Raw genomic sequence first — 15537 nt, forward strand, 5'->3', positions numbered from 1 at the left:
ACTAAAAAAAGGAAGTTTTTCAGTCTCATGTTAAATAAAGTACTATCCCAGCCATCATCAGGTCAAAGTGAAAGAGAGCCTGACCCTAATGACTGCTGCCTGGGGATTGCAGCTGGAACGTGCTGCAAGAAAAAGCTCAGCAGACTTCATTGATGCCTTGTGTCAGAAACTCTGCCTGAAATAAAACTGAAATGGATACTCTCAGGATTAAATGCAGATTACAGTGCCTGTGGACCCAACTTTCTGCACTGGTCGAGACAAAAGTAAAGCTTTCAAGCTGCCTCTAGGTAAAGTGAACCTGGGATTTGAAACTTCTATGTCAATTTTCTTTTAATGCCAGTTGTGAGTCTATTAGCTAAACCCCAGACAGGTGCACTTTGTATTCTTGGCACACCTCAGATTTTTCCCTCCCTTTTGCATCCAGGATGCATGTCCTAGTAAAAGCTGACTGACAGCTAAAGCTGCTGCTGCCCTAAAAGCTGTCCACTGTTCTACTTGCAGAGCTTGAAGGAAAAAAAGACTCTGCAAACCATTCCTCTTCTCTGGTGCTGAAGGAATTAGCAGGCCAGATTCAGATGGATCAATGAGGTCTGTTATATAACAGTCAGAAAAATCACAGAATGTTGTGGGTTGGAAGGGACCTCTGGGGATCATCTAGTCCAACTCCTCTGCTAAAGCAGGGTCACCCACAGCAGGTTGCCCAGGATCACATCCAGGCTGCTTTGGAATCTCTCCAGAGAAGGAGACTCCACAGCCTCCCTGGGCAGCCTGCTCCATCACCCTCACAGGAAAGAATTTTTTCTTTATGTTTAGGTGGTACCTCCTGCATTCCAGTTTGTGCCTTTTGCTCTCTGTCCTGTTGCTGGGCACCACTGAAAAGAGTCTGGTCCCATCCTCTTGACTGCCACCCTTTAGGTATTGAGGTGTTCAGGAGGAGTCTTGATAGGGTGTTTGGTTGCATGGCTTAGTTGGTTGGGTGGTGTTGGATGATAGGTTGGACACGATGATCTTGAAGGTCTCTTCCAACCTGGTCTGGTCTATTCTATTCTATTCTATTCTATTCTATTCTATTCTATTCTATTCTATTCTATTCTATTCTATTCTTAGCTGAAGTGAAAGGTGTCCACTCTTTCGTTAGGCTTCTGCAACTATGGTTAAGATGTCTGAATAAAGACACTTGGAAGAGTGTGATCTGGTTTGGTTGGCTTTCCCTGCAGCGAAGGGAACTGACAGACTTCTGCATACTGTGGTTTGGAGGATGAAAAGGTTGGTTGTGGATGAAGCTGAGTGGCAGAAAGAGGCAAGAGTTAAAGAGAGCCATGGAAACATCTACCCTTTCTGTTAGAGTAAACACATCCAGTGACGTGAGTACCAAGAGTGTGTGAGGTGCCCACAGCCATGGAAGCAAACAGAGGAATAATAAATTACATGCTCTGAGATTAAATACAAAGGACTCTTTAAGGGCTGAGTGTTGCAGTGCCAAGCTCTTAGCACAGGGTTGTGGACTTGACTCCTCAGTCAGCTCTTCAATGAATGAACCCATGAGGAAAAGGTTCAGCCAACTGTAAGCTTGAAGAATTTCACTTGCTTCCCTCAGAGGTGCAATACAAGGATGTCCCAGAATGCACAGACCTGTGGATACTGATCCCTGCTCTGTGCCTGGCTGGTGGGGCGTGTGGTTGTGTCCTGCTTTGTAAGAAGCACTGTTTATGTGCAAACAGAGCTAGGGAAATCACCTCTGCCTTCAATTGAAAAAGGGTGGGACCCCTTTTTTGCTTTACTGTTTTGGGACAGACTGTATCTTAAAAGGCCAAGTTGCTTCTATGTATAGCTAGCTTAGGAGAAGGAAGGAAGAGAGGAACAAAGGAAGGAAAGGTGGGGGGGGACCCCAAAGGAGTGTCTATGCACAAAGCAGTAGCTTCATTTTGGTTGGATCACTTTTAATTACCCACCATGTAATCTTTTTACTACAGATTCCCTTGTCTTTAAGGTTCCAAAGTAAGCTTAAGCATTAGGATACCCTTGCACAGCTGCAGCAGGGCTAGCAGTAATGAGTTGCCTGTGGGGCTGAAGGCCTGGTCTAAAAACCCTGTAAAAATTGAGTTTTATTCTGAGATAAACAGCTTGACTACAAGCAGTACTGGTGGAAGAGAGGGAAGTTTGTGCTGTTTTGCCTTCTGAGTACACCTCCTTTTCTATTTCTGGCTGTCACTGCCCCTGAAACAAAGAATTTACTCTGCTGCTTTTGCAAGGAAGGGAACTAAGGAGGCGCAGTAGGTAACAGGTCTATCTGTAACAAGCAACTTTTCATGAAGGTTACAGTTCACTGAGTAAGACATTCAGCTGTGCAAAATGTCTGCTGCTGGTCTCCTCAAACCTGGAAGAAGTTAGTGTGAGCAGCAAAGGCTGTATCTGGTGTGCACAGAGCTGCACAGGCACGTTCTCAGATGTGTCCCTGTGGGCACTGACATGGGGAATGGAAAAGGCACTTTGCTGCTGGGCAGTAACAATCCCCTACTGTGCAGACCTGTAACAGCTAACCACAGAATCTCAGAATGGTAGGGGTTGGAAAGGACCTCTAGAGAGCACCTAGTCTAACCCCCCTGCTAAGTTGGGGTCATGCAGGATCACATCCAGATGGGGTTTAAGATTCTCCAGAGACGACTCCACAACTTCCCTGGGCAGCCTGTTCCACTGTTGCAGCATCCTCAAAGTAAAGTTTTTCCTTACGTTCAGATGGAACCTCCTGTGTTCCAGTTGTGTCTGTTACCCTTCAGATGCAGTACCCGGCATGTGGCCTCACACTAGGAGGGGAATCTCCCTCAATCTGCTGCTGGTCACACTCTTCTTAGTGCACCCATTGGCCTTCCTGGCCACAAAGGCACATTGCTGGTTCACAGTGAATTTGTTATCCACCAGGACTCCCAGGTCTGCTCTGCAGAGCTGCTTCCCAGCAGGTCAACCCCTAACCTGTACTGGTGTTATTCCTCCCCAGCTGCAAAACCTTACACTTGCCCTCGTTGAACTTCATTAGGTTCCTTTCCACCCAACTCTCCAGCCTGTGCAGGTCTTACTGAGTGGCAACATAGCCTTGCCAGCAAGAAGCAGTGTGCAGGAACTTTTTATCTGAAGCCAACAGCTATGTAGGAGGCAGGAAGTGCTGCCACATCATGTATAGAAGAGCTCACTGCATTACCAGGGTGTTGCAGATAGCTGCAGCTTTGGCAGGAGGACTTTGAAAGGCCCTCAGCATCTAAGTCAGACTGCAGGTCTGCCTGCTGGCTCTGGGAACTGTGAGCTTCCTCGTCTCAAGGCCAATGACAGAAATGTAGCAAGCAACATGGCAAGAGAAAACAGCATTGGGTTGCTCTGGGGGAGATTAGGTTGAGCATTAGGAAGAATTTGTTCCCAGGATGCCCAGGGAAGCAGTGGAGTCACCATCCCTGGAGGGTAGATGACATGCTGAGGGATACATTTTAGTAGTGACCTGGGTTAATGGCTGGACCTGATGATCTTAAATGTCTCAGCCAACCAAACTGATTCTATGAAAGAGGGACCCTGGTTGCAAACAGTTCAGGGTGGTCATGTTGCAATTCACTCTTACAGGCAAAGCCCACAGCTCCACTTCTCAGGCACTCTTCTGCTTTCTTCCACAAAAAAAAACCCTCAAGTTTTGTTCTAGTGGAGATATTTTCTGGTCAAGCATTGCTAGCCCAAATGTATCCACCAAGAAGGGCTTGGAATTTAAGGCAGTTTTCCGTGCATAGATATGGAAGGCTGGCTTTACAGCTGATGAGAGAGCTTTAAGCTAACAGCCTGAGCAGAGCCCTAAGGACAGGTCTTCACCCACCCTAAGAATCCTTGCACTCTGGTCCTGTGCATCTCTGTCAGTCATGCTAAGTATTCCAAGCTGCTTGGAGGTTGTGGAGTGGAAAACCTTGGATCTGCAGGGGAGGAGTGTCTAATTTCAGTGTTCCATCAAGCAGTCCCAGTCCGTCTGTCTGGCCTGAATTGCAGAGTTTGCTCTGGCTGGGTTGGTTTCTTTTGTTTTTTTTTCCTTTTTCCTTCCTGACCAGTTACACAGAAAGTTAAGAATGGGACTGTCTCCTCCTTAATGGATCACACTTACATAAGGCATGGTGGCTGTCTTACTCTGGATAGATTCACTGCCAAGTTGTGTAGGCCCAACACTCTACCCAGCAGGGGTGGCAGTGAGCAGATTGACCACTCCTCCACTCACACTCCTGCTCAAGATGCTGATGTGGTCCATCAAGTTGCCCCAAGACTAGGATTCAATTGCAAACTAAATATGGGAGAGACTGAAGGTTCTCTGGTATGAGAACATCTTTTGTTTCTGTGTAGTTCTTCCATTTCAAGCAAACAGGAGATACTTGTGTATCCATCCTTGTTGTAGGCAGTTGTCTAAATAGCCTGTGAAACTGAGGCACAGCAGTGAATCTGCAACTTCAGAGGGAATCCAAAGATGTGAATCCAGGAGGAATTAGGAGGGTAGGAAAGGTGGAGGGCATGTAAAAAGGGAAAGAATACAAAAATTAAGGTCCTAATTGGTGTTTTGTCCTGTGTGAATACAAAAATGTCACTGTTCTGTGGGGAGTACATCAGCTTACTGCTGTGCCTGACATTTCAAAGTGTAAGTTTTCTGGCTCTGGATCTATAAAGATTGAGAAAACACTAACTTTATGCTGGCTATAAGGACAACCAACCAAGCTTTGTTTGTCTGGATTATATTCTTCTGTCTCTTCACCAAGTTTTGTGTTTTTGGCCTGGCTGGGTTATCTTCACCATGAGGACAGCTGGAGAGGGACTTTGTACAAAGGCATGTAGTGCTAGGATGAGGGCAAATGGCTTCAAACTGGAAGAAGACAGGTTGAGATTAGACATTAGGAAGAAATTGTTCCCCATGAGGGTGGTGAGGCACTGGAACAAGTTGCCCAGAGACACTGTGGAGGCTCCAAGCTTGGAAGCGTTCAAAGCCAGGCTGGATGGGGCATTGAGTGGCCCAGTCTAGTAAGAGGTGTCTGTGCTGGAGGGTTGGAGCTAGATGATCTTAAAGGTCTCTCCCAGCCCAAATCCTTCTATGATCTTATTTTACTTAGAGGGGAAATGAGGTGTGGGGCTGCTGCTGTGGACTCCTAGGCATCGCAAAGGCAATTATAGTAACACAATTTGATGTCAGATGCTAAATAAGGAGCTGATTTACCCCTTCTGTCTCTGACACAGTGAAGCATGGATGTCTTGTGTCACAAACACCATCTGACTCATACAAAACTTCTGAGGTGCTTGGTGAATGTAAAGGGAGAGTTTAACAGACATGGCAACTCCCTTTTACTACATAGCAACCTTCTGTTTGGAGTGTACTGTGAAACAGGTCACAGCCACCCTAGCAAAGGGCGTATCTGAGGTAATGCTTTTTAGCTCAGCCCTGGGGAACACCCCTGAGACTCATGCATGCTGCTTCTGTGCTGTCAGACCACCCAGCCTGTTTGGAGCTGTGGTAGAGAACCCAAAGGGTTTGCACCAGTGAAGCAGAGCAGTGACACACTGATGACATATTCTGATCTTATTCCCCTGCCCTCTGAGTTCCTGGGGTTTCACAGGAGTGGTGAAATACCATTTTCTCTGCTCTTTCAGGGACTGCAAACCACATCCCCTGCCTTACCTTCAACAACTATTCATATTTTGGGAAATTCCACCACACCTAACTCGCAGAGTTCTCTGTATATGTTTTACCTTTGTAACCAGTTTCCTTCCCCCCCACACCCCCTCCTGCCCAAGGAAGGGTGTGAGCGAGCTCCATGACTTTAAAAGGCCTTTTCAAATCTGAAGGCTCTGTGCCTTCTGTGACATCAACAGGGGGGAGGAAAGGAAAAGGGAAAAAAATAAAGCATGCAAACAATAGCCTTAGAGTAAATATGATCTCACTGTGATTAAACCACAGTACATCAAAAATCAAAAAGCAGATGGAAAACCCAACCTCTTTCCCTCAGGCAAGCAATTAAAAGCCTAATGAAAGGAGATCGGATGTTGAACGCTCACGAATGGAAGGAGCAGAGCAGAAGGGGGGTGGGGAAGGGATAGAAAGAATCCTGAAACGTGTGTTTTGAGTTCTCAGTTTTCCATTTTCTGGCTTTTGCAAGCAGCTTTCTCCCAGACAAAAAGTTTCCTTCAAAAATAAAATAAAATTCCTTCTCCTAAATTTAACCCTTCTCTGTGCAGCTCTGGGGAAACAATCACAGCCTGCCTGTCAAGAAATCATAGCCCTGTAGGCACAGCTCAGCATTGTCACCAGGTTTTTCCTGGCTGATGTCTTCAGCTCTGGAATGGATGGTTTTAATATAGATATATATATATATATTTAATCTAGAAGCTAGCAGAACTGGGACATGATCCTTTCCTCCCACCCCAAGTCTCTCAAAAAAATTCTCCATAGAAGGAAAAGCCACCCTTCTTAGTCACTTTAGTGTCACCATCTGGGATGCTGCACAGCACTTGCAATTTAGGATGTCCTGGGAGTCCAGCTTACTGAAGAAAAAAACAAATGTTTCTCATGTTTTCATGTTTCCAGCCCTCAGAAGGCTAGTGGGGGAAACAGGCAACAGGCTGCCTGGGAAATCAGACATACTTTGTGGGGAGCCAGGCCTGGCTGGCAGATGAGGCTTTGCTAGTCTGGTCAGAGCCTTCTCCTTGACACAGGGCAGCAGCCAAAAGTCGACAAGCCTCCCAGAACAGCTCAGTTTTGGTAAGCTGACATTTTCTAAGGAAGTGTGCCCCCAGAGAAGGGAGAGTGTGTGGGTGTGTCTTAACCAGTTACGGTTACTACACTTAGTCTCAGACTGAAATACAACTTTAACTGTGTCCTTGATTGCTGCAGAGATGGGTTTGTGCAGATCCCAGGCTGCAAACAAGACAAAGCAAGCAGAGTGGGGGGGGTGGGGGGGGGTGTAAGAAAAAGAAGATATCTGCTAGTAAACTAAGGGGCTCTATAACAATAAAAATTGGTTTATTACCCTTAGCATTTTAACTGGATGTAAAGTCCACAGGACAAGGGCATTCGTGACCCTACCTACTGCAAGCTCTGTGTTAACCAGAGTGCACTCTTCCAGTTGTTTTGTACTTAACCCTTTGGATCAAACATTTGTTTTGAAAGAGAATCACTGATTTTTCACCTGCATTTTCCTCCCCTTTCTAAGTTCCGTTGTCACCAAATGATTTACAGTATTGCCACTGCCACAATTTGCAACCACGCTGTGCGTGAGGCCCGCTTAAGAAACAGCTTCTGATACGCTTCTGTAGACTAAATCCATTCATATTCCTCTTCCTTTTCATCCACTCTGACTGGGAATTGAATGTTTTTAAAACAAACACAAAAATAAAAAGGTGAGAATGGGCCTCATCCCTTTGGAGAAGAAAAAGATTAACTTTTTTATACCATGCTAGGCACTGGTGGTTTCTAGGACTGCAAACTACAGCAGCCCTGCTTCTTGTCAAACGCAAGCTACGTCCAAGTCTGCTGTGGAAAAATGAACTCCTTAAAATTAAAACTGTTTCCACTACTGTAATGTCTAGACCAAAAGGCAAAAGAAAAAAAACCATCACTTGCCAAGAGTGGCCTGTGATGAACAGGCAGCAGTATTCAAGGGCTGTACTCACAGCTGCTGCTATAAAGTGACCCAGCTTCACTGATCATGAGAGCTGCAGCGATTTAGAGGAAGCAAAGAGCACCTCCAAATGCAGCTCTACTTAGCAGTAAGCCTGATTTAACAAAGCATAAAGCATCTTTCAGGGGTCAAAGTTCTGTTGTAACAGGTAAATCTCCATTGCTTTCATAGATGCTCAGACTGCACATGCTACCTAAAGAAGCATCTTGAAGCGTGACCTGCATGTTCATGATTTCAAATGTCACTGAATGAGAGCTTCTACAGAGAAGTGTGGGCTTTAATGTCTCAAGAAGTTCATCTGCTTGTCTCCATCAAGTACTCCCAGAAATGGGAACAGTAGAAGGCAAGGGTTCTCCACAACTGTTGCAGCTAAGGCAGATACCTGTGCATGCTCCTCTTAAGTGCTTATGTCACTTTAAAAATGAAATGAGACTCTAGATCTTGGAGACAGGCTGGTTTCTAGTTGCTGCTGGTATGAATGGGATTTAAGTACTTAAATGGTTGTGATAAGCCAGTCCAGATAAAATAAGCAAACCAGAAGTGACTTTACCCTGAAGTGACTGAAGCCCATCTATTGCATGCAGAAGTCATTCCCATGCCCCTAATATCTTTGATAACAGCAACATGACAAGGGGGAAGCCATGTGCTCCTTTCACAGTCCCCTACTTTTTGTATGCACAGAGATACAAGGCTGTTTGCTATTTCCAGATACAGAGGGAACATCCTCTTCTCCTGTATTTCTGTGCAAGGGCAGGACCTCATGCTTGGCTGAGGACTACTGTGAGTGCAAGCTCTTTGTGAGAAGGCAGGCTTCTTGTCTCCTACTGTTTATAAAGTTGGCCAAGGGCCTTGAATACACATCCTATGAGAAAGGGCTGAGGGAACTGTGGTTGTTTAGTCTTCAGAAGAGAAGGCTGAGGGGAGACCTCATCAGCTTCTACAACTCACTGAAAGGAGGTCAGAGTGAGGTGGAGGTTGGTCTCTTCTCACATGCAACAATGGCATCCTGGACTGCATCAGAAATAGTGTGGCCAGCAGGAGCAGGGAAGTCATTGTGCCCCTGTACTCTGCACTGGTTAGGCTACACCTTGAGTATTGTGTCCAGTTCTGGGCCCCTCAATTTAAGAAGGACATTGAGACTCTTGAACATGTCCAGAGAAGGGCAACGAGGCTGGGGAGAGGCCTCAAGCACAAGCCCTACAAGGAGAGGCTGAGGGAGCTGGGGTTGTTTAGCCTGGAGGAGGCTCACAGGAGACCTTATTGCTGTCTACAACTACCTGAAGGGAAGTTGTAGCCAATTGGAGGTTGGTCTCTTCTCCCAGGCAACCAGCACCAGAACAAAAGGACACAGTCTCAAGCTGTGCCAGGAGAGGTTTAGGCTTGAGGTGAGGAGAAAGTTCTTCACAAAAAGAGTTGTTAGGTATTGTAATGTGCTGCCCAGGGAGGTGGTGGAGTCGCCATCCCTGGAGGTGCTCAAGAGGGGATTGGACGTGGCACTTGGTGCCATGGTCTAGTAGCCGTGAGGTCTGTGGTGACAGGTTGGACTTGATGGTCTTTGAGGTCTTTTCCAACCTTATTGATTCTATGATACGATTCTAATTAACATGACAAGAGGAAACAGGCTCAAGTTGTGCCAAGAGAGGTTCAGGTTGGATGTTAGGAAGAATATCCTCACAGAAAGGGTCCTCAGACATTGGAACAGGCTACCCAGAGAGGGGGTGGAGTCACCATCCCTGGAGCTGTTTAAAAGCCCCATGGATCAGGTGCTGAGGAATGTGGGTCAATGGTAGTGGCTTAGCAGTAGTGGTGAGATTGTGAGCTCTAGGTGAGCAGTTGGACTTGATGATCTCAAAGGTCTCTTCCAGCCTCAACAGTCCTATGATTCCCTATCTGTCAGCAGTGGTGCATGGGGGTAGGTGTGTGTAAGTCAGGAGAAGTGTCACCTTTGACCTTTTAGTCAGATCACTAGGCATAGCTGGCTTTGCTACGATGGCTGGTATTTGTAATGCAGCAGTTCAACAACATAAACTTCTCCTGAGCCACCACACGTACAAGTACAATGTTCAGTGATAAGATATCAGCACAAATATAATCTTTTCTAACCCCACTTGTTGCTGTGATTGAGATGGTAAGATTCCAAAGGTGAGTCTATATGTGGCCTTAGGAACTGTGCTCCAGGACTTAACATGTTCACAGTAATGGTTCTTGAGACTTCTCCACAGTCTAGCCTATATCCTGCAAACTGTTGACTAGAAGCTTAGAAGGGCTGCAGAACTCTCCTTAAACATTTAATTTGCCCTTTGCAGAAGATGTTTCCATGAAGTCTTAGTATTAAGCAGTTGTCCTGCTTTTTGATCTGGCAGGGCCCCCCTGTAGGTCCTTTGATATTACAGCACTGCTTGGAATGAGTAATGTTGAATCAAGGTATCATGAGGCAAAGCAATAGTATAATGTGTCTGCAATCTCTGGCACATTTTTCAAAGCCTGAGTAAAACCCCCAGATTAGTATCTAGTGCCTCTTTTACTATCTAAGGTCAAAGTAAACTGGAACTATCAACAATAAGGAAAACTGTCTATCAGGCAGTTCTGCTTCTCCGTCACATAAGAACTACTGGACAGAGACAGATTAGACAAGCAGTTTCACAATGAAGTAGGTACAGAGCTCAAGAAGAGCTATTAGGATAGAACCATAGAAGTTTAGGAATCATGCAAAAAACCCTATATGCTGGTAGCGGTAGTGTTTCAGAGGAAGAAGAAAAGCCAGCACAAAGCAAGTGCTGTAACACTCCTAAGCCTCAGCAGCTCCATCTGTGGAACAGAATGAACAGCACCTTGCTGTTCTACCATGTCTTTGGAAGGCAAATGAATTCTGCAGTGGGAATTTCTCAGATGGAGGGGAGGGGATACACAGAGACTACAGGGGGGATGCATGAGAATCTGAAAAGTACAGAGGGTCTCCAAGCTTTGGGAAGGAGCCAGTCCTGTTGCTACATCTCACTAGTGCTGCTGCTGATAGGTGCCTGACCCTGCTACACTTCTACCACCTCCCTCTGTTCAGTCAGAGAGACAAATCACAAAACTTCCATTGCAAATCCAAGGGTAGCAGAGATGACACAAACCTGGACAGTTTTTCCCTCTGGTGGTTTGTTCCTCTAGTACCTTTTACAAGGTTTTACAGTCCGTATTTACTTCTTGGTTTGATTGCTAAGATACAAAACAATACAACAACAACAAAAACCCCTAACAAAACAGAAAGAACACAAATAGGAGTGTGAGGAATAAACAAAACAGCAAGGATCTGGTTAGTAAAGTACAGGCAGTTCTTTTCCCTTTACATGGCCCAACACTCCAAGTCTTTCATTGCCAGGGTTACAAGCAGCTTTTCACAAGCACTCTGGTTGGGAATATAGTATTTCTTCCCAGTGACACTATTTTGTTTGTCTTGGCACGCAGGCATTGTAATCAAGTCTATATATTACAGGACTGTGCCTTAGCACAAATGGCAGGCATTTCAAACCCTATTTACTTAGGTTTCTTCCTTGCCCAACAAATTATCTAAAAATAGATAATCAAGACCTCATACTTTACATCTACGTCATTCCTTCTGGCTTAAATGAGGTAAGGAATGTATGGGGCTTTTTCTCCTTTCTTCTTGCACTGTTTGGATCTGTTTACTAAAACAGGTAAGTCCCCCTTTCTCCTTCCCTCTCTTTCCCCTCCCCCCCCTTTTTTCCTTGCTCATGAACAGCCAACAAGCTCCAAAAGCCTTGTTATGATAATGTTTTCTTTCACTTCTGTCACACTTTTATTGCCTCAGATAAGGGCATTGGAATTGCAGGTCAGGTATTTCTTCTTGCATCCGTGCTCTTTCACTGGTCACTGGTATTTATGTTCCTACATAGTGCCTACTACACAGGGTCTGGAGAACAAGCCTTAGGGAGGAACTGGGGAAAAAAGGAAGCTCAGGGGAGACCTTCTTGCTCTCTACAACTACGTGAAAGGAGGTTGGAGCTAGGTGGGTGTTGGTCTCTTCTCCCTGGTAAGAAGTGATGGGACAAGAAGAAATAGCCTCAAGTTGCACCAGGGGAAATTTAGATTGGATATTAGATGAAACTTTTCCACTGAAAAGGTTATCAAATACTGGAATAGGCTTCCCAGGAAGGTGATTGAATCTCCACCCCTGGAGGTGTTTAAAAGGCTCAGAGATGTGGTGTTGAAGGATGTGATTTAGCACCATACTTGGTAGAGTTAGATAACGGTTGGACTCAATGATCTTCAAGGTCTTTTCCTACCAAAATGATTCTGTAACTTTAGCTGTAACTGCTCCATCCTTGGAATCACACTCTGGGTTTTGTTTCAGAAGGGTTGGTCCTACCTTCTGGATCACAGGAGGCTAGAATGGCATCCTGTGAGAACTAGGTGGGATGTAGTTTTGTGGTGCATGACGATGTAGCACAAGAGGATGCTGCTGTCATCAAACAAAGAACTGTGGCATTGCTGTAATCAAACTGCACCCTACAGGAATTAGTTTCTGAAGGCAGCTTTCAGAGAAGTAGAACTAAGAGATCCTCACAACCAACCTCAAGTACTTGTCCTATCCTTTCCACAGCTCAAAATAACTTGTGTTAACTAGTATCTGAATGGTGAAACAGAACCTCAGCTGGGGTCAGATTTGTCTTTGCTCTAGTCAGTCACACCTTCACTGAACTTCACACACTGTAGAAAGAACAGAGCTGTAGAAACATAGATAGAATCCTGAAACTGCTTCAACCCACAGGGACTCCCCCAGTAGCGTTCAGAGGATTCAGGCTTCAGTTTTATGTTGGAAGTATGTTTAAAGCGTGGCATGGACAATAAAATCAGCTGAAGTGAAAGAAGAGAGGTAACAAGTTTTCAGAATATGTATGTATGAAAAAAACAGTAGCTGGAGTAGCAGAGGGAATTTCTGCACCAGAAATGATCTTGGGTTTAGTCACATTGAAAGTGAAGGCTTGAGTGATGGAGACACATACTCAAGGTCTCACAAGAGTCAGTTCCTGTTCTCTCCAACAGTTAATTCTCTAATGACACTCTAATAAGCATCTCAACCATTTCATTATATGAAGCTTTATCACAATGAAAGTAAAGAAAGTCTCCAGTATAACACTAGGAGTAGTTAAACTGACCCAGCACTGCACCTGGGAGCTAAGCCACCTCTGAAGTGATGGTATGTCCCTAAGCAGGCCATGAGCACTCTCTGTTCCTTTATTTTCTGCACACAATAAAAACTACACAATACAAAATACTACACAATAAAAACTTTTCCTACAGGAAAATAAAGCAAATACAGTAAGAAAGTAGCAGAGACCAAGTGAGCAGGTATTTTCTTTATATCTTACTCCAGGGATAAGAAATAGATCTAAGGATGTTTGGCCTAGAAATGTGACTATTTCACATTTCCCAGGGAAAGTAAACACCCTAGTCTGACCAGAAGGTTTTTGAGTCCAAAACCCTCAGTCTTGTCTCTCTCTCTCTCTTTTTTTGGCTTGGTTTTTCTTTGTCTAGCTTTCTCCGTCTAGAATTACATAATCACAAACCCAAACCAAAAATGTTCATTCCAACCAGACAGGGCAAAGGAAACAACACAGAGCCAGGAAGATTTCTTCCCTTTGAGCCACATTATTGGTCCCTAACCTTGCAGAGCCACTGGGCTGCATATGAAGCATGGCCTTGCAGCAGGGGAAAGACAGAGGGTGACAGGAGAGGTCAGGAAGCTGGACCATTATTTTTCCACTGGGATACAAGTGTCCTTTAGCCATGAGCAGTTGGAAAGCAGTTAATGAGCTCTGGACTAACAGTGACACTGCTCTTCTACCCAGTGCCTGTGGTAAAGTCACCAGCTTTAAGGAGGTATAAAGTCTATCTGAACTGATTTGAAGGGGGTGTTGAAAGGGACAGAAGAGGAATTTGATCTCAGACTTTAGATCACCCAGTTGTTTGAGACAGAACTAAAAGCAATTAAAAGGTCATCAGATCCAGATCAAAATTTTCAAAGTCATGGAGTATCTTTGTCAGTTTGGTTTTCCTGGTTAATCTTAATCACCACGAGATGGAGAAACTTGGCAGCAGCTTTGCAAGTGTAACTCTGACCTTTCCCAAAGTTTGGTATGAGAGAGCCTGAAAGCCTGAGCTGAGCTCAAAAGATGTATGGAAAAGATGAGAACCTGTGTGTATTCACCAAGGAACAGCTTGCACACCTCATTCTGCCCAGGTTTATAAGCCTCATACAACATGTAGCATCAGGGCTCTTTTATACCATGCTGCCTAAACCCAGTCAGAAGATGGACTTCACTCCCAAAGCACATTAGTCTCCAAGTAAGTGTGTAATGTGTGACATTCCCAAACCACCTTTTTATTGATGCTGAAGTTATTTTTGGCAAAGGAATGGAAGTTTTTCCTTCCCTCCCCCCTCTTTTTCTTTCCAATCACACAGGATTATGGTATGTCTGTATGGTAATCTAACGCCCTGTGGGCAATTCAGGACCTTGCCCAGACGTTTTCAAGTACAGCAATGTTAGGATGAAAGCCTCCACATTACTGTCTTCTGGCAAAAAAAAAACAAACCAAACCAAACCAACAAAACCAACCAAACAAGAATCCCCACAAGCAAACAAACAAAACTCTGTGAAAGGTAACGCTAAAATAATTTATTTAACATGGAAAGGGGGGGATAAGCTACTTTTTTCTAAATGTTAATATAACTTTTCATGCTTGCGACCCGTCAAAAAGACTGCCTTAAAATCTTCACTGTGATAACGAGACGTTCCCAAATGGGCTGTTAAAATTTTACACCGCGGGGAGAGGCATCGATCCCTGTCGCAAACCGATGCCGGACATCCCGTACAAAACCTCCTTCCCCGAGGTACTGGACTCGCACTGCTAACCAGCGCTGGTCGAAGAGGCACCGACCCACCGGGAGAAAAAAAGCCTCTTTTCCCCCTATCACGAGCCCATCAGACCATCCCAAGGATGCCCGCCGGCTTGTCCCCTTTCGCTGCCCCACTGATTCCCCCACACACACACCTGGCATCTCCCTTGGGTGGGAGCAGAGCGGCAGGCAACTGTACCCGCCTGCCCTCGAGGGTGCCGAGGGGAACCCCCTCAGCTCCCCGCCACCTGTCAGGACCTCAGCGAAGGAAGCCGCTGGCAAATCCACGAAACTTTGCCCACCGCAGTGCTAGCCCCGACCCCCGCTGCCTCCGTCCGCTGCTTACCTTGTACTTCATGGCTGCGGAGCGTTAAGGGAGCCCAAGCAGCAGCTACTCCACCTCCCGCCGCATCGCCACTGCTCCGCGCCTCGCCGCCCGTCCCGCAGCCAGGCTGCCCCGCTCATTTGCATAGCGCCCCTCCCATTGGCCGTGCTCGGGGACACCCTCCCAGCCCGGTCCTCTGCCTGCCTCCGCCGCCGCCTCTGCAACGTGCTGCCGGTGGTGGCGCTGAGGGGAGCGGGCTGAGAGAGGGGAGCCGGCTGAGAGAGGGGGAGCCGGCTGAGGAGTGGGGAGCGGGCTGAGGAGTGGGGAGCGGGCTGAGGAAGGGGGAGCAGGCTGAGGCGGGAGCAGGCTGCGGCTAGATGGGCACAGCTGAGAGGAGCAGACTGGAGTTTGAGTTTAGGGGGGCAGGCTGAGCTGACGGGAGAAAGATGGGGATCGATGGGCACAGCTGAAGAGAGTGGGCTATGGCTCGATGGGATGAGCTGAGGGGAGCAGGCTGGGCTTTTTAGGGGGGTGGGCCGAGCTAAGGAGCGAGCTGGGGATCAATGGGCTAAGTGTAAGGGATGCTTGTTCTGCGACTTCAAGGGGAGAGATGAGGTTCCATGGGG

At 46.1% G+C, this 15537-nt stretch overlaps 1 protein-coding gene across 1 annotated transcript in view; it reads right to left on the reverse strand.

Moving 5' to 3' along the window:
* NEDD9 (neural precursor cell expressed, developmentally down-regulated 9) overlaps positions 1–15022 on the reverse strand; it is a 52016-nt gene extending 36994 nt beyond the window's left edge. The window contains exon 1 of the mRNA XM_068166858.1: positions 14933–15022. Coding sequence (XP_068022959.1) covers positions 14933–14944 — 12 coding nt within the window. The 5' untranslated portion in view covers positions 14945–15022. The remainder of the gene's footprint in view (positions 1–14932) is intronic.
* Between the last annotated feature and the right edge of the window lie 515 nt (positions 15023–15537).

This window comes from Melanerpes formicivorus, unplaced genomic scaffold, assembly GCF_026170545.1.
Source record: "Melanerpes formicivorus ecotype bairdi unplaced genomic scaffold, bMelFor1.0.p_v2 SCAF_109, whole genome shotgun sequence".
NCBI lineage: Eukaryota > Metazoa > Chordata > Aves > Piciformes > Picidae > Melanerpes > Melanerpes formicivorus.